The sequence below is a fragment of the Globicephala melas genome, chromosome 2, assembly GCF_963455315.2.
Source record: "Globicephala melas chromosome 2, mGloMel1.2, whole genome shotgun sequence".
Taxonomy (NCBI): Eukaryota; Metazoa; Chordata; class Mammalia; order Artiodactyla; family Delphinidae; genus Globicephala; species Globicephala melas.
The window spans coordinates 100,789,407-100,809,038 of NC_083315.2; the positions used below are offsets into that span (position 1 = coordinate 100,789,407).

At 43.6% G+C, this 19,632-nt stretch overlaps 1 protein-coding gene across 1 annotated transcript; it reads left to right on the forward strand.

The window, feature by feature from the left end:
- The first annotated feature begins 400 nt into the window (after window positions 1–400).
- Window positions 401–8,326, forward strand: PNP (purine nucleoside phosphorylase). Its single transcript, XM_030844285.3, has 6 exons — window positions 401–608; window positions 2,414–2,583; window positions 4,909–5,012; window positions 5,244–5,419; window positions 5,533–5,723; window positions 6,286–8,326. Exons 1-6 carry the CDS (start codon window positions 598–600, stop codon window positions 6,501–6,503), a joined length of 870 nt encoding a protein of 289 aa, XP_030700145.1. The 5' UTR covers window positions 401–597; the 3' UTR covers window positions 6,504–8,326.
- The last annotated feature ends 11,306 nt before the right edge of the window (window positions 8,327–19,632 follow it).

The following is a 19,632-nucleotide window of genomic DNA, read 5'->3' on the forward strand; positions in this document are numbered from 1 at the left end:
CCATATCCTGTAACCTCCAGAGCAGCATTATTGCTAGAGTCGACCCTTTTTCCTTTGCCCAGGAAGCAACTCAGACACAGGCTCACTTAATTTTATTCTGGATTTGCACCACGTAAGGTTTAAATTTTTCTCTGTTCAAATATCTCATGATTTGCTGTAGACACAACCAGGAATGGGGTTTCAGGTAGATGGTTCGGGGGCTCTCCTCCCGACTCCTACCCTCTTCCCTCATAGGCTTCCGTGCCGGAAAATCCGGACCTGCAGTTAAAAATGGGTGCAGCGGCGAAATGCTGGATGCTCCTACCCCTCCCCCGCGGTGGGTAGGGTGAGGATCGAGAAAGGTACTGCAGCTGGGAAGACCTCAGATTAGGTTGACACCCTAGCCTCCGGCGATTGAGTCGGGGCGTGTCACCATGGAGACGGGGCCGGTCGCGTACTCGCCTGCCATTGGCTGGGACTCCTGAGCTGGGGATATAAGCCAGCGCGTTGCAAACAATGCGCTGTGTGGATCGTACCCGGTGACTGGCGGTAGCTTAGCTCAGTGGAGTAGGTCTGAGCGGAGAAGGGCAAACTGATCGAGAGGGCGTCGGCGGGACCATGGACGACGGGTGAGGCGGGTACCAGGCCCAGGGAACCCCGTAGGCCCCTGGGGAGGGGAAATGGCTGTCATCGAGAACTGGAAACCCAGCACTCTGGGCCCCGAGGGGGCCAGGAGAGGGAACGAGCGCCCCGGGGATGCAGAGAGGCCTGGCTCGGAGCCCAGTATCAGGGGCAAGGCGGCAGTGGGGCGGCCAGCGCTGGCAGGGGCGCGCGCGGGAATCGAGCAGGGGTGGCGCCACCAGAGCAGGAAGGGGACAGGTTAGTAGACCGTAGACGACTCGCCAAAGAAGCCGGTGTGTGTGCGTGCACGCACGCGTTGCAATGTGAGTGTAGAGGGAGCGTACTCCCCCACCCACATACAGAGAAGGTCTTTTCAACCCACGTGCTCGTCACAGATTCCCATTCTAGAGTCTAGGTAAAGCCGCGAGGTACTTTTGGCGCCCATATCTGGAGTTCCTCCTTCAGAGGAGAGATTGCTCACGTCCCTCGACAACGCCTCTCTTTCCTCCAAGGTGGAGTTTCAATTAAGTTGGGGATGTCGTCTCCAAGGAGAGAAGGAAATTCTTATTCACTGAACTGAGCAACAGATCCTGCCTCCTCCCCCCACTTCACCTTTGAAAACGCTTATTTCGGCTTTGGTCCTTGAAGTCCCAGCCCAAGTCTCCAGCAGTAGGGATCAAAGTGGCTTTTGGGTGCCCAGGGATTCAGGGCATTCTTGGGAGACTGCTGGCCAATGAGGAAGTCCTGTAAGCTGTGGCTAGATGTGCTGGGTGGCCAGGGCTTCACACATATTTCATTTCCTTGGCGCCTCTTGGGGATGCTATTTGATTCACTTTTACCATCTCACTGCTTCTCTCTTCATCATTCTATGACCCCGGTTCTATTGCCCCGACCCGGTCCCTTACCCAGCTACTTCCCTGAGGGTAGCCCGGTGTATTGTAAAGGCAGCACTTTTGAAGAAAGAGGTTTCCTCTGGAGGCTTGGTTAGTTGTGTTCAGCTCTGTCACACCTCAGTCGTCGTTTCCTCCCCTGCCCCGTCCCTTCTCCTTGTTTTTTCCAGCTAGGTATGAGAGAATTGGACTGGAATTGTGAGAAAAATTCCCAGTTGATTCTTGGGGATGTCTGGGTTCTGCGTAAGCGTATGCCTTTAGGTCTCTGAAGGGCAAAGGACCTTGGACCTTGATGAAGAGAAGGAAAGATGGGAGAAGGCAGGGAGGAAACACGGGCAGGGGGGGAAAGTTGTAAAAGAGGTTCAGGTGCTGTGGACCTGAACCATGATTTATGGAGTCAAAGGTCTTTGGAGCTTGTTAGTAAATTTTAAATTCATTTTCAAACTGAGCCTGTTAGATAAGTGAGGCCGATTACATTCCCTTGCTTTACATTAGAGGAAAGAATTTGAAGCACAAGTTACCTGCCTAATAAAGACAAAATTGGGACTAGAATCCCTGTTGAGTTCTGCTTCCTCAAGACCAGAATTCTGAAACCTGGTTTTTGAATCAGAATTACCTGAGGCACTTTTGTAGGAAATAGCGATTCTGGGGTCTCTCCCCATTCTGTAGGGGTGGGCTCCAGAGTCTAGTTTTCACAAGCAGCTGCTGAGAAACTTATGCAGTCAGTTCTGCTCCAGCTGTTGACAACCAAAGTTGTGGCCTGGGTTTGCTTTTTTGTGCAGTAGCTTGTCTAGCTCCTTGGCCCACTTCTCTGTCCCCTGTCACCTTAGTACCTCAGTCAGCCTTTCTACGCTGAAGGTCATTAGTTTATGATACCCTTGGCATGGAAGTGAAACTCACCTTGGTTTTCCTTTTTTTCCTAGATTCAAGTATGAAGATTATCAGAACACTGCAAAATGGCTTTTGTCTCACACCAAACACCGACCTCAAGTGGCGGTGATCTGTGGTTCTGGGTTAGGAGGTCTGAGTGACAGATTAACTCAGGCCCAGATCTTTGACTACAGTGAAATACCGAACTTTCCCAAAAGTACAGGTGCTGGCAAGGGGGAGGAGGGATAGGACTGAGGGATATTGATGGGATTCTGATGGGAGGGCAATGCTTCTACACCCTGGCTATCCTCTATAGCATTTGACTAGAGACAACTGTTGTAACAGAGGGAAAAACCCACCAAGAATCAGAATGACTTTAGAAGGAAATTCCCCCAGTAGAAATGTTTTAGTAGGGCATGTTTATGTTACTGTATGATGACATATTTCCTGTGCTTTAATGACTCAGCTCCCTAAAGCTCTACAACACTTCCCCTGCACACTCTTTCCCCATACACACTATGGTCACCATATCCTCATACACCTCTCTCATTTCTTTCAGTCTGTAGCCTAAGTGGAAAGAGCAGTGCCTGTAAGCTCCCAGACAAAGTCAGGCCTTCCCTGTCCCATGTGTTCCTGCCATTCCCAATCTCCCCAGCTCTAACTCCAGTCCTAGGGTAAGGCACACACTGGTGCACAGCAACAAATGAACACACAGACTGCCACGTTCTTGCAGACAAATACCCAGGTGATACATGAATACACAGGACTTGATTCACACTGACCCTTTGGAAGGGGAAAGGGCCCCCTATGCACAGTGGAGTTCTGAGGATAGTGTACCCAGCATCCTAATAGCAGCCAAAAGCTCTAAGGCTGGGCTTCCGTGGTGGTCCAGTGGCTAAGACTCCACACTTCCACTGCAACGGCGTGGGTTCAGTCCCTGGTCGGGGACGTTCCGCATGCTGTGGATGAGGCTTAGAGAAGGGCCAGGTGAAATAGGACCAAGTAAAGGACAAGAGTAGTTTATTTGGTTTACTTATTAATTTCTCAGATAACTAACTTCTGTTGGTTTATTTATTAATTTTTCAGATTCTACTTTCCTTCCTCTTTCCCTGGAGAGTTAAGAGTTTTAACAGATATTTTTCATGCCCTTTGGAGCAAGACTGGGAGACCAGAGCAGGGAGGTGGGGATGGGGTTGGAGAAGGAAATATTAAAAAGTGAGAGAAGGGAGTGCAAAGTTTTCTAAGAGAGATAGTAGTGACTCTGGCTCCACCTGCCACTCCTACCTGCAGTGAGAAGGGCACTGCACTAACTAAGTGGATTAATTTTTTAAAACTTTATCAATTTACTTTTTATACTTTATTTGGGTTTCCCTAACTGTGTCACCTCTGCTCTACTACTGGCAATTTTTTTTAAAATAAATTTATTTTACTTATTTATTTATTGACTGTGTCAGGTCTTTGTTGCTGTGTGTGGGCTTCGCGGCAGTGTGCCGGCTTCTCATTGCGGTGGCTTCTCTTGTTGCGGAGCACGGGCTCTAGGCGCACGGGCTTCAGTAGTTGTGGCGCGTGGGCTCAGTAGTTGTGGCTCGCGGGCTCTAGAGCGCAGACTCAGTAGTTGTGGCTGTCGGGCTCTAGAGTGCAGGCTCAGTAGCTGTGGCTCATGGGCTTAGCTGCTCCGTGGCATGTGGGATCTTCCCGGACCAGGGCTTGAACCCATGTCCCCTGCATTGGCAGGCGGATTCTTAACCACTGCGCCACCAGGGAAGCCCTGTAATTTTTTTATAAGCTCCTCAATCTCTGAGTATCCCTCAACTCTCCCTCTTTGTTTTGGTCCCTCTCCCAGACCATCCATTCTCTAAGGGATAGGTCAGCCATGTCCATTAAAGGAGAAATGTTAGATGAGAGAAATGGTAATAATGGTTACTGTGTCTGTGTGGAGAGTTATCTTTGCACTCCCATGCCCCTGCATGCCCCATTCAGGGTACGTATTCCCACAGGATTGTTTTGTGGGTAACAAAGGAGACTTGTATGGGTCCAACCTCAGCCCCTTTCCTTGTTCCTAGCCTCCTTAGGAAGCTAGAATATACCATGAGCTCCCTCTCAGGAGGGAGGAAGCATATAGTTTAGTTAGGGTAGTAAGGATACAGATTTTGAGAGTTTTGGAAATTTTGGAAAAGAGGTCTATAATTACGACACTCACTGCATTCATTATTACTCACTTATTCTATTTTTTATTCTTATATTCTCTTACAGTATGGCTTTCTCATTCTTTTGAAATTTCTTTAAAAAGAAACTGATGTGTGTTCACATTGAACATCCTCACCCCCATAGCTCTAATCTCAGGATGTACTTATATCTAAGTTTATGATTAGTTTCTATCTCCCCCACCAGACTTAAACTTTCTGAGAGTGGAGATGATAATGTTTTCTTTTGATTAAGTATACCCTCACCTGTTGAGCACAGTGAGTTGGCTCAGAGTAGGTACTCAGTGGATATGTGTTGTATGAAAGCATCTGTCCATGCATTTCCCTTTCTTTTTTGTGTACAGTGCCAGGTCATGCTGGCCGACTGGTGTTTGGGATCTTGAATGGCAGAGGCTGTGTGATGATGCAGGGCAGGTTCCACATGTATGAAGGCTACCCGCTCTGGAAGGTAAATCAGGGACACAAACCTGATTGGGTCTGGACGAAGCGGGAGAGAGCTCTCCTATTTTATTACCTAACTACCCAGGCAAAGTAGATTTTTGGTCCCCTTCTTTCTCGTCTTTTATGCTGTATCATGCTGTATCTCGTCTTTTATGCTGTATCATGCTGTATCATCTGCATGGGTGGATTGGTGACATTTTAAAGAACACTCTCTGATCTTTTATCTTTTGCTTCTAAGGTGACATTCCCAGTGAGGGTTTTCCATCTTCTGGGTGTGGACACTCTAGTGGTCACCAATGCAGCTGGAGGGCTCAACCCCGAGTTTGAGGTTGGAGATATCATGCTGATCCGCGATCACATCAATCTACCTGGTTTCTGCGGTGAGAACCCTCTCAGAGGGCCCAATGATGAAAGGTAGCTATCCTGCTCCTTTTTGTATAGATGGGTGGGCTCTAAGGACTTGTCTGGGAGTTGGGAGAGAGCTTACTCTATTCCATTAATCTGAGATAATCCAACCTGTGCCCTAGGTTTGGAGTTCGTTTCCCTGCCATGTCTGATGCCTACGACCGGGATATGAGGCAGAAGGCTCACAGTACCTGGAAACAAATGGGAGAGCAGAGAGAGTTACGGGAAGGAACCTATGTGATGGTGGCAGGCCCCAGCTTTGAGACTGTGGCAGAGTGTCGTCTGCTGCAGAAGCTGGGAGCAGATGCTGTTGGTGAGGAGGGGAACTTGGCTGGAGGCTTGAAGAGGGAGGGTTCTGGCAAAATAAGATGGAAAAGAGAAAAAGATTATAGACCTAGATGATAAACTGAAAGAGGGCCTGACTTAAGGGAAGATTGAATTAAACTGACTTGAAAGGTGGTGGAAGGTTTGCATCGTAGCATCAACTCACCACCCACCACCAAGGGCTCTAACCACTGCAATGCTAATGAGCGGTCCATAATTTGATGACTGTTTCTGATTATTTTAACAAATATCATTATAGCCACCTTCTGTACCCTTTGGCTGGAAGATAGAATTGCATCATTAGAACTGACTTTAGAATGACCACAAACAGATAGAAATTTCTATTTATAAGAGATGTGCAAGGCCCTCTGAGGCCCGACTCTTTTAGGCAGTACAGAACAGCCTAAGCTTGACACGAATTTAGCTGTTTCTTTGGATGTTTTCTTGATGCTAAATTGTCAACGAGGTGATTAATGGAGGTGAGGCTAAAGGGTGAGGAAAAGAGTCATTTGCGGATCCTGACAGTTGGTTTCCCTCTTTCTCCACATCAGGCATGAGCACAGTACCCGAAGTTATAGTTGCAAGGCACTGTGGACTTCGAGTCTTTGGCTTCTCCCTCATCACTAACAAGGTCATCTTGGATTATGAAAGCCAGGAGAAGGCCAATCACAAGGAAGTACTAGAGGCCGGGAAGCAAGTTACGCAGAAATTGGAGCAATTTGTCTCCATTCTTATGGCTAGCATTCCACTGCCTGACAATGCCAGTTAACCAGCCCTGGAGTGGTCTGGCATCTCCCTTCTGGGATCCAAGGAGCTGCTACCTACTTTGGCCTCTTGCTGGAGTCACGTGCCTCTGCCCTTAGGTAGTGGCAGAAAGGAGTGTCACCTGCCCTGCTTCTCCCACCAGACCTTTCTGATACAGAGTGCTCTTCTGCTCAGCTGTCATCACAAAATGATTTCCACCCCTATTCCTCTTCAAGAGCCCAAGCCCTACCACACATCCAGGGATTTGACTTGGGGCTGTCGAACTCAGCCTATTAGCTACTGCTAGCTTTTTGAGATGATCCTCTTACATTCCTGGGGGCTCAGCTCTGCTCCTCAAAGCACTGGAGACCACACAAGGAACAGCCTCTTCCTTTTGGAGTTTTATACTTCATATTTTGAGAATAAAGAGAAAGATGAAATAATTTCTTTATTTTTGTGTAATTTGGGATAAGGGTGGGGCACAGGCCAAGACTGGCATGAAACCAATCATGAGACCACATGTCTTGTGGTTTGACTCTCTGCCTCTCAGACAGCTAAGAATTGAGGTAGATGGTATGTGAATGCAGGAAAGGATGGAGGAAAGGCAAAGAGGTGAAAGACAGTGTTAGAAGATAAGGAAGGACTGTACATGATGGCCACTTCCCTCAGATCAGTCTTGCCTCTGTCCTTTTGCTTTCTGGTTGTTTCTCTCTCTGTCAGCTCTCGTGAATCTCTGAATTCGTTCACTGATCTCAGCTTATGTTCCACAGTTGCCACATCCTTGGTAAGCCCTAATTGTATTTCTTGTTGGTTTCCTTCGGTTCCCCCCCCACCGCCGCCGCTAACCTCTGCCATAGTTCGTGACACCCATACATTCTGTCACTCCATTCTGACAGTGCAGTGGCAAATACCCCTTTCTCTGCTGCCGGCAGCTCCACTGCTGATTAGCGTCCTGCCAGCCCCTGTGAAGTTGACTCACTCTGGCCTCTTCTCTTGGAGCACTTCCTTGCCTCCTATTGCTTTCTTCCTGGGTGTTAGTTTTCCTTTTCACCATTCTTGGTCAGAACCTCCCTGTGACAGGAGCCTAGGCATTACCTTTTGTTGGCCCATTGCACTGCTGGCGCTTATCAACTTGCATTCAGCTGGCTGGCACGTTTGAAAATCATACTATCCCCACCCACTCAGGCCTGTTTGCCTTTCGACAGCGGGTAGAGCTGGATGACTCTACAACAGTGGTAACATTTCAGTTAGTAGTATAACATGGAAGAGGTGGGATTCCCTGGTGGCGCAGTGGTTGAGAATCCGCCTGCCGATGTAGGAGACGCTGGTTCGTGCCCTAGTCCGGGAAGATCCCACATGCCGCGGAGCGGCTGGGCCCGTGAGCCATGCCCGCTGAGCCTGCGCGTCCGGAGCCTGTGCTCCGCAACAGGAGAGGCCACAACAGTGAGAGGCCCGCGTACCACATAAAAAAACCCTGAAACATGCAAGAGGCATTTTGGCAGGAAAGCTTTCGAAAACTTTCAAATCATCCTTTGTTTGCTACCTGACCTACCTAGCTGAGCCCAGCACAAAGAAAAGGTACCCTGAAGTGGCCCTGTAACTACTCTTCTTTTCATCCGTTCTTTGTACCTTCATCCACCTCTAAAACCCTACCTGGCAATCTGCTAGCGTCTGTCATTTGTCTCTGAGAGAGCTGGTGTAGAGGGAAGGACTGTGCATCCTTTAGATACATACACATCACAGTAACTTGTTCATCTGATGAGATGCTTATAGACATTTTTTAAATTTATTTTTTTAATTGAAATATAGTTGATGTACAATATTCTATGTTATAGATGTACAATAGTGATTCACAGTTACATTTCTTTTTAATCAAGTTATTGAATATTTCTGTATAACACTCTTAGCCTAATAAAATGTTAAATTGAGAATATAAAAATGGTCTTTCCCTCTCAAGGGCCCTACAGTCTTAACAGATACACATTTGTAAAGCTATTAATTGTTCATATAAGGCAGTATAAAATAGGTACAAGTCACATGTTATGCGAGTCCAAAGGATGAACTGATTATAAGTATGCACTGGACTTTGAGATTGGTTATTGAGAGAAAGGTTGTTTAACTTTGAGCTTAGTCTTCAAGGATGAAAGGGAGGAAGGATTTCACATCAGGGTGAGCCGAAGCGCTCACAATGTTTGTGGGTCATTGTCACAACAGGTGTGACTAGAACAGAAGACATGGAGACATAGCAGATGGGTACTTGGGGGTTAGAGGAGGGCTGCATTTGGTGCTTGGCTTTCTTACCCTGGATCTGCTTCTTGGTGAGATGGATCAGGAATCAGAATGGTGTCATCTGAAAAATACGTCCCAGAGAGACTTGAGTGGAATATTTAAGGGCATTTCTACCTTTTTAGATTTAGAAGATATCTTGTATTTCATAATAGAATACTAGATTAATGAAGAAGATTATGCATTTGATGTCCTAATTCAAGAGTCTAATTCCTTAGATCTAAGCACAAAAATTAGAACTCACCTACTTTATACAAGTATATATTACTATATTCATGTTAGGGCATTAAATATACCCCCATGGTGACAGAAAACAAAATTATATATTCTTTATAGTACAAAGTAAGCTATGACAAGGAAAGTAGCTACAGGCAAGTAATAGTCATTTTTTAAAAAATATTTATTTGTCTGCTCCGAGTCTTCGTTGCGGCACACGGGATATTTAGTTACGATGTGCGGGATCTCTAGTTACGGCATGCAGGATCTAGTTCCCTGACCAGGTAGCGAACCGGGCCCCCTGCGTTGGGAGCATGGAGTCTTAACCACTGGACCACGAAGGAAGTCCCTAGTCATTTAATTATAGATAATAATTATTAATTCTAAACTCACTAGAATTCTAGTTTCAAGGTGGGTATGGGCTGGGGAGGAAAAACATGACCACACAGTGTCTTCAATATTTTTAGAAAACAGCTTTACTGAGATATAATTCACATAAAATAAAATTCACCCATTTAAAGTGTGTAATTCAAAGATTTTTAGTATGTTCACAGATAAGTACAATCAATCGTCATCAGAGTCAATTTTAGAACACTTCCATCACCTCCAAAGGAAACCTGTACCTTTTAGCTGTCACTGTACACTCCACCCCCACTCCCACCCTCCCTGGCCCCAAACAACCACTAATCTACTTTCTGCTCTGTAGAGTGAACTATTTTGGGCTTTCATATGAATAGAATCATATATGGAATGATGTGGACTTTGTGACTGGCTTCTTTCACTTAGCATAATGTTTTCAAGGTTCATCTAAGTTGTAACGTGTATCAGTACTTCCTTCCTTTTTATAACCAACTAATATTCCCTTGTATGGCTACACCACATTTGGTTTATCAAGTATTTTCAGTTTCAAAATGCCAACAAACCCAGCCCAAAATGAATGTATCAATTGAGGTGTGCAAAAGAATAAAAACACAAAGTCAGGGAGATAGGTCTCGGGGTGGGGGGGGGGCGCCTACAGAAGGGTAGTTCTCGAAAAAAAACTCTCCAGAGGGGCCTACAGAATGCCGAAAAAATGGGTTCAGTTTCTTGAGCCTCATCATATGTGTCAAAACACACTTACCCCATCAAGTCATGTTCTCTTCCCTGACCCTATCATGGTCATTTTACCTACATCAGTAATGTTACTAGGACTTCCCTGGTGGCACAGTGGTTAAGAATCTGCCTGCTAATGCAGGGGACACAGGTTCAAGCCCTGGTCCAAGAAGATCTCACATGCTGCAGAGCAACTAAGTCCATGTGCCACAACTACTGAGTTTGTGCGCCAGAGCCCCCGAGCCACAACTACTGAGCTCACGTGCCACAGTTACTGAAGCCTATGCACCTAGAGCCCGTGCTCTGCAGCAAGAAAAACCACCACAATGAGAAGCCTGTGCACCGCAACGAAAAGTAGCCTCCGCTCGCCACAACTAGAGAAAACCCGCGCACAGCAACAAAGACCCAACACAGCCAAAAATAAATAAGTAAATTTATTAAAAAAAAAATAATGTTACTGGGCTTTCCTGGTGGCGCAGTGGTTGAGAGTTCGCCTGCCGATGCAGGGGACACTGGTTCGTGCCCCGGTCCGGGAAGATTCCACATGCCGAGGAGCAGCTGCGCCCGTGAGCCATGGCCGCTGAGCCTGCGCGCAACGGGAGAGGCCACAGCTGTGAGAGGCCCGCGTACCGAAAAAAAAACAAAAAACAAAAAACAAAACCAAAAAAACAAATGTTACTAATCATGTATTTTGTATAGAACATTGTCTTAAAAACCATAATATAAATTGGTAATAAGACAAAGTGCTTTCAGTCTAGACAGGGGACAGGATATATGCATAAAAAAGGAAAAACAAGGTTGAATTAGTGGTACCCTCTATGCCTATTTTAGTCTTTTTGTGTGTTATATTGTCATTGTTTAGAAAAATTGTTTTTGAAATTGTTTTGAAAAATTAATGTGTGAAAAGTAGTACATGCTAAGTGCCAATGATAACGTGCTACAGAGGATGGGGAATGGGTAAAGGATTGGTAGGACTCAAGTTAGGCTTTATAGGAAAGAGAGGTGAGGAGGATATAGCTGAAAGCACTACATGCAGGCCAATTCAGGAATGTCTAATATAACAGACTGGAAAGGTTAAAATGAAGAAATCATGAATGCGAGCAGTTGGAGATAAGGTGGAGAGGGGCTAGATTGTTTAGAGCTCTGATCTCAGGCTAAGGAGTGCTAACCTTATTCTCTAGGCAAGTGGCCAGCTTTTTAACTAAGGACTGATGGGAAAAATCACACTGTAGTATTTTGATGGACTAACGCCTAACCAGAAGCGGGGAGGCTTCCGACTTCTCCGGTGGCGCAGTGGTTAAGAATCCACCTGCCAGGGCTTCCCTGGTGGCGTAGTGGTTAAGAATCCACCTGCCAATGCAGGGAACACGGGTTCGAGCCCTGGTCCGGGAAGATCCCAGATTCCGCGGAGCGGCTGGGCCCGTGAGCCATGGCCGCTGAGCTTGCGTGTCCAGAGCCTATGCCCCGCAACGGGAGAGCCCCGCATACCACAGAAAAACAAAACAAAACAAAACAAAAAAACATAAAGACAAGAGCGTAAGCAATTTAGAAATAAAAATATACACTTAAGTCAAATTAGTTTTCTCTTTTTTTTGGATTAAAATTTGAATAGGTGATAGAATCACATAGTTAAAAAATTATGCCACAAAAAATGTATACAGTGAAAATGTTCATCTCAGTCCTCTCCTCCATCTGCCCTTCCTTCCCCACCCCACTAGGAATCACTTTTATTAGCTTCTTGTGCATTCTTCCAGGATTTATAAAAATATAAACAAATAAAAATACATATTTTTATTTTTTCTCCTATTATTATACACAGAAGTTAGCATGTTATACTTCTTGTTCTACACCTTGCTATTTTATTTTACCTTAATGTATCTTGGAGATCTTTTCACATCTGTTAATTATTGTGCTTACTTGATGAATTAGGTCCATGCTGTCAAGAATACATGTCTGTCACTCAAATTTTTTAGAACCAAAGGAAGAGTATGCTTGGATTTTTTTTGTTTTTTGTTTGTTTGTTTTTAGCTATTTCCCAGTCTGAGTTGATTACTATTACAAATAGATTCAAAGAGTTGCTGCCCCTTTAAAAGAAGAAGGTGAAGAAGAATGGAACTGTTCCTTCCGTGCTGTGCCTTGCATCTAAATTTGATCTGGCTTAGATTTGCATTGCTCTTTCTTGTAAATAGGCCTGTTTTTCATAATTACATTTTGTTTCTAAGGGATGCCATTTGAATAAACACTGGCTACCTGCCTTGTTTTTCTGTTATTGTAAATTTGGATTTTAATAAAAATGGAAAATTTCCTGTCTTTAATCTTTTTGCCAGACTTTTAGCTTTAGTCTAAATTAGATTTGAAATTGTTTGGTATTAATCTGCCTTTGTTCTTTTGTTTTGGGGTCAGAGAACTCCACTCCTCCATCGGGTTTTCATTTTCACTTCCATTCTGAGTTTGTTCATTTAGGAGGCTTACTTTAGCTCATTTGCAAATCACTTTTTTTCTTGTCCTCTTTCCCTTCTCTCTTTTATTCATTTTTTAAAATACCATTTTGCTTGTCAGCCAGCTATTTGATATTGGCCTTTGTCTTTGCTTTTCCTATTTTATTTTGAGCTGTTTCTACTTGAGCTTTGGCTATAATTTTATAATAAAAGATTGGTAGGAATATAGTACGACTTTATATGTAGCCTGAGGTCTTCTAGTTCTATCCAGTGTTCTTTTTACCCATCAAAGACTGTCCAGGTCAATTCCAGTTCACAGTATTAACCTCCACTGTTCCCTCCAAATAATACTGTAGAGCTACTACCATTGTTAATATTCTACCCATTCCATCAAATGAAGTATGAAAATAATTTAATTACCATCAAGGAATGTAGTTGATATTTGGCACAGTGGTTGTTTTTTTTTTAAATAAATTTATTTTTTATTTATTTATGTTTGGCTGTGTTGGATCTTCGTTGCTACGTGCAGGCTTTCTCTAGTTGCAGCAAGTGGGGGCTACTCTTCATTGCGGTGCGGGGCTTCTCATTGCAGTGGCTTCTCTTGCTGTGGATCATGGGCTCTAGGCTCGCAGGCTTCAGTAGTTGCAGCACATGGACTCAATAGTTGTGGCTCATGGGGTTAGTTGCTCCACTGCATGTGGGATCTTCCTGGACCAGGGCTCGAACCCGTGTCCCCTGCACTGGCAGTTGGATTTTTAACCACTGCGCCACCAGGGAAGCCCACAGTGGTTGTTTCTGATATACTTGTTTTGGAGGTGGGAAGGTTCTCACTCTGGAGTTTCACTGATAGACCTGCAAGATCATGAATCTGGAGGGACAGAAGGAAGTCATTAGGTTTCCTTGGATGCTTGCTCCCCTAAATTACCCTCCTCCTTCACAAACAGATAGGAACCAACACTGTTTAAAAAAACAAATATGGAATTATGGTAACGGTAATTTTGGATATGTTCTGCCATTCTGCCGTTCTTTATGGCATCCAGCTTCTAAAATATTTCCTACCTACTGACTCGTTACTTCAGGATAGCTCTACGGTTGGTCTAAAGGCTTGTTAGCAGGACTCCCAAAGATCTAGAAAACTGATCCTTGGTAAGGTTACACAATACTGGATTCAGGAATGTTCTCAGACCAGAATATACTAGCCTGGAGAGTCTGAGAGAGGTGCCTTAGAGAACAAAACTGTACCCTGCAATAGGATTGTACATTGTATAAACCAGAAACTTGAGGTGCTTCTACCCAAGGAGGGGCTCTGGGCATATCCACACTTGCTTAGGAGTACAAGTGGACTAGACTGAGAAATACTGTTATATTTCCATAGTCTAATATGACTCTCACTTACTTAAAGTTTTCAGTAATAATACACCTTCTGGTGAAGGTGCTGGAGTCAAGATGTTTGTGCTTTTTTTTTTAAATTTTTATTGGAATATAGTTGATTTACAATGTTGTGTTAGTTTCAGGTGTCTAGCAAAGTGAATCAGTTATACATATACATATATCCACTGTTTTTTAGATTCTTTTCCCATACAGCCCATTACAGAGTATTGAGTAGAGTTCCCTGTGCTATATAGTAGGTACTTATTATCTATTTTATATATAGTAGTGTGTATATGTCAATCCCAGTCTCCCAATTTATCCCTCCCCACCCCCTTTCCCCCCTGGTAAGCATAAGTTTGTTTTCTAAGATGTCTGTACTTCTGTCTGAATTGAAACATTTATTCATCTCTCTGACTGAGCTGACTTTATTTTGTGCCCTTTGGATAAATAACCCTGTGTGATTATTCAAGTGACGTTTGTGTCAGGTCTTGTCATCAGCCTTTACCCAGTATTGACATTTTTCAACGAAGGTCACTCATAACTATAACATTTACTTGACAACACTGTATTGCATTGATATTTGTTCATTTTTTCCGCAATTATTTTGAACTATGTCCTTTTGATAATCAGATGTATTAAGGCTTATATAGAAATGCCAAGGTGTGTGTGTGTGTGTGTGTGTGTGTACATACATATGCATATACACATACATACATATGTTTGCTAACCCCCCAAATTATCAACTTATAAACTGTTGTCTGTCCATGAAAACTTGAGTGCACCTCTCCAGGCTGCTGCGCAGAGAGAAAGATAAACGCGAAGAGGGTATGTTTATCCATTTACTAACAAATGTTCTAGAGACTGGGGAAACAGAGAAGAACAAGACAATGTTCTTGCCTTCAAGGAGTTTATATTTAACTCAGGAGTCAGACGACAAATAAATACAAATGTAAAAAAAAAATCTAAGGTAACAATAAGTGTTAAGAAAAAATAATCAAAGTAAGGGGATGGAAAGTAATAGAGGAAGGAAAGGCAAGTTAAAACTACAGTGAGATACCATTTCACACTCACTATTATGTTTATAATAGATAAGACAGACATTAACAAGTGTTGGCAGGATACAGAGAAACAAGAACCCTCATACATCACTGCTGGGAATGTAAAATGGTGTAGCCACTTTGGATAAACATTTTGACAGTTTCTCAAAAAATTAAAACCACTATGTGACCCAGCAATTCCACTTCTAGGTATCTACTCAAGAGAAATAAAAACACAACCACACAAAGACTTAACACATAAATGTTTACAGCAACATTTACTAATAATGGAAACTGGAAACAACTGGTGAATGGATAGATAAAACGTATGGCCATACCATGGAATACTTTTCAACAATAAAAAGGAACAAACTGCAGACACATGCTGCATCATGGATGAGCTTCAAAAACATGCTGAGTAAGACAATTCAGATACAAAAGAGCATGTATCTTATGATTCTGTTTATATGAAATATCCAGAAAAGACAAACTTATAGAGACAGAAAGTAGATTAATGGTTTCCTGGGGCTCAGAGTAGAAAAGGAGATTAATGTAAATGGGCATAAGGGATCTTATTCAGGGGGTAAAAATGTTCCAAACCTGATTTATGGTTGTGGTCACACGACTGAGTAAAGTTACTAAAAATCATCGAATTGTACGCTTGAAATGGGTGAATTTTATGACATGCAAAATATACCTCATTAAGGCTATTAAACAAAAGAGGAAATTCCCTGCTCTCACTGCCAAGGGCTCAGGTTCAATCCCTGGTCGGGAACTAAGATCCTGCAAGCTGCATAGCGTGGCCAAGGGGAAAGAAAAAAGGGAGAGAGAGAGAGAAAGTAATAAAGAAGCAAGAGATTTCTCGAATAGGTTAGCGCTGGAAAGGCCTCCCTGAGGAGCTGGCATTTGAATAGACACCTGAGTAGAGGAGGGAGTGAGCAATGGAATGACTAGGGAAGAGTGTTCAAGCAGCTAGCATGAAGGTTGTGAGGGAACTTAGCAATTTAGCAGCAGCAAGAAGGCCAATATTATTAGAGTAGAGTGAACAATGGAAATAATGGTGGGAGACAAAGTTGGAGATGTGGGCAGGTGTTGTAGGTCATGGTAAGAAGTTTGGATTTTATTTTGAGCATGAAAGGATTTTTAAAACTGATTTACCCTAAACAACACAACCACAACAAACAACTCAACTGCCTATTTTGTAGAAAATCCATGGTATGGGGCAAAAATTGAAGTAGGGTGATCAGATAAGAGACCACTGTGGTAGACCAGGTTAAAAGTTGGTTTGCATCAGTGATGGTGAAGGAGGTGGTAAGATGAAGTCAGAATTTGGAGATATTTTGAAGATAGAGTAGACAAGAATTTCTGATAGATTGGAAAAAAGTATGAGAAGAAAAGAAGAATCAAGAATTGTTCCTAAATTTTTGCCCCAATAGGTGAGGTGAATGGAGCTGCCATTTACTGAGATGAGACGCTTAGGGAGGAGCAGTTTGCTTTTATAGCCGATAAGTTTTAAAAGTCTAGACCTCCAGGTGGACACGTGGGGTATGCAGCTGGATAAATGAGTCTGGAATCAAAGAGAGGAGATTTAAGCTAGGTACATAAATTTGGAAGTCATTAGCATATAGATGGCATTAAAGCAAATGAACTAAATGATATTATCTAGGGGACAGAAATCAGGATGTGGGGAATGATTCAGCAAAGGAATTTGAGAATGACCCATTAGTGAGGTAGGAGGAAAATCAGAAAATAGGATGTCTTGGAGGACAAGTGAAGAGAGCAGTCAAGGTCACTCACTGCTTACCTTGACATGTAGTCTTGAAACCGTGCACCTCAGATTGGGACTTGAACCCACTCAGCCGGGACTCGAACCCAGCCAAAACCCACAGTCTTCCAACTGAGATCACACACCTGGTTTTAGGACTTTATGAAGCTCAGGTTCTTGATGTCTCATGACAGAAAGAATTCAGTGAGAGACAAAGTGATAGGTAAGAAGTGGATTTATTTAGAGAAAAACATACTCCACAGGCAGCATGTGGGCCACCCCAGAAGGTAAGAAAGGCACCAGGGTATGTGATTGTCAGTTTTTATAGGGGTGGGTAATTTCATAGGCTAATGAGTGGGAGGAGTATTCCAGCTATTTGGGGAAGGGGTGGGGATTTCCAGGAATTGGGCCACCGCCCACTTTTTGATCCTTATGGTCGGCCTTGGAACTGTCATGGCACCTGTGGGTGTGTCATTTAGCTTGCTGATGTGTTACAATGAGTGTAGACTGAGGCTCAAGGTCTAGTGGAAGCCAACTTGTCCGCCATCTTGGACTCATTTGGTTCTAATCCATTTATATCCTGTCCTCGGGCTATGTCATTCTTTCAAATGTCGTGCCCTGTCCCCTTCCCTCCTGTTTCAGTCTTAGTGGAGCAACAAGAACGACACTGATACCAAGCAGGACCCTGTGGGGCTCCTGGGCACAAAAGCCTTTCTGTGACCCTACTTCTTTTTTGTTTGTTTGTTGGCCACACCTCGTGGCATGAGGGATCTTAGTTCCCGGACCGGGGATCAAACCTGTGTCCCCTAAAGTGGAAGCACGTAGTCCTAACCACTGGACCGCCATGGAATTCCCCTCCGCCCCCACTTCTTGGTTACAGGAAATAGGCTTCTTTCAGACTCCATGACCTTCTCTGAGTTCCAATGGGCAGGTTCAAACATATGCTAATTAGGGAAGGGAAGGGATGCAGAGACAAGGGAGGAAGAGGCAAGAAACAATAGCGCAACCTTGGGGCAGAGTCCTGGTTCCAACCCTCAAGGGACAGGTATAACAATATCTTTGAGCTGTTTTGCAGATACTGAAACCCCCACCTGGTAGGAGAAGTTAACTGTATGCTGTCCACCAGCGCGTAGACTGGTTGGAACCCGAAGGTTGATGATGCTGACTCCCACTTACCTCACCACCAACCAATCAGAAGAATGTCTACTAGCTGATCATGCCCTCTTTGAACCATTACTATAAAACTACTCACTGCCCCCTCCAGGCTGCCTCAAAACACAATTGTGAGGGCATTAACCCTCTGTGGTCCCCTTTGCCTTGCAAAGCAATAAAGCTATTCTTTTCTACTGCATCCAAAACTTTGTCTCCGAGATTTAATTCGGTGTCACGGTACAGAGGCCAGATTCAGCTTCAACACCTTGATTAGACTGGACACCAGAAAGAATGAGAGATGAGGAAATAGAGACAGCATGTACAAATAACACATTTGAGAATTTTGCTACATAGGGGAGTAGTGGTTGGAGGAAAGATGTGAGGTCTAAGAAACAGGCTTAAAAAATTTTTTTAAATTTTTTAACAATGGGAGACACCTTGAAACAGAGAGGCCCCAAATGGGACTTGCATATGATATGAGGGAGGAGACAAGATGGCTTGTACTATTGACTGGGAGTTAAATGGGACCTTTAATTGATTATCCATGCAGTACCCGATGACTTGTTTATCGTATAGTTACAACTGTGCAGTGCGTTAGGGACTCTTGATAGTGAAAAGAAATGAGTCCACACTGATAGCTTGGACTTTGACTTGATAGCTATCCATAAGAGGGCAGCAGAGAAAGAGCCCTGCAAGGTTGTCCCTGCAGGGTAATATTACATACTTTTCAAAGATATTAGAGGGAACTGAGCCCTTCCTTCCCAGAACCTCAATGCTAAAATTCAGCTTGGAGACCCCAAAGCCTCCAGACTTTGGGACATTCTCAGATAGTGTGGCCAGGCTTTGAGATCTGGAGGTAAGGAAGCAGGTAAGGAAGCAATTGTAAAGTTGATTGAATGTGGAGGAATGGCCAGTACGGAGGGAAGTTGCAGCTATTTTGTGGAAGCATCCTTAAAAAGAATGAGGCTAGACCATTGTTAGTATAAATAAATTGATTCTGGGGGAGTATTCACTGCCACAATCATTCCAAAGGACCCATTGATGCTGAATCTCAAAGTGTGTGGCCAAAGTTTACAAAAAAAAAAAAGCCAAAAAAAGTCAAGTAGAGAAGGATTTAATCTGTAAGGGGAAGTGGGTGGGGAGAGAGGAAGACACTCCTGCTGTGATTGGATCTTTAATGTGAATAACCATAGCATGTAACATGTACAAAGTGCTTTACAATCTACAAAAGATTTTACATTCTTTGTCCTTTTTAGTTTTGATATTTATGGAGACTATTGAGTATCATTAATATTATTCTCATTTTCATTTTTCAGATGAAAAAAGAGAGGCTTAGAGAAAGGTCACCTGACTTTTCCACCATCACACAGCAAAGGAATGACTAAGCTAAGACTCATATTCACAACTTTTGTCTCCAAATCTTTGAATCTACAGAGAGTGATGTGGGTGGGTACTGTGTGGAAACACATCACATGTTTGGGCTGAAAATGAAGGTCCGATGGAGTTATGCTTGGTGGCAAATTGGAGATGAAATGGAGTAGTGAGGAACTGTCTTCTATCGTTTTAAAGGATTGTTGATGTAAAAGAAGAATCAAATTTATTTTGTGCAATTTTGTCAGTTAAGATTAGACCTGAAGAGAGGTTCCACTCAATTTGTGAAGAGTTCCACAAAAAAGAAATAGTTAAGTTCTTCAAGTGTGGAAACAGGGGCTAGATGAATATTTGGCAAAGCCATAGAGAGGAATCTTTGACATTACAACCTCTAAAATTCTATGCAAATCAAGTACCTTGAAACAT

Bases quoted from the DNA above. Each gene is read 5' to 3' on its own strand.
- PNP (XM_030844285.3), top strand. The intron at 5,013-5,243 runs GTAAATCAGGGA...TTTGCTTCTAAG, and splicing joins AAGGCTACCCGCTCTGGAAG to GTGACATTCCCAGTGAGGGT. The intron at 5,420-5,532 runs GTAGCTATCCTG...CCTGTGCCCTAG, and splicing joins AGAGGGCCCAATGATGAAAG to GTTTGGAGTTCGTTTCCCTG.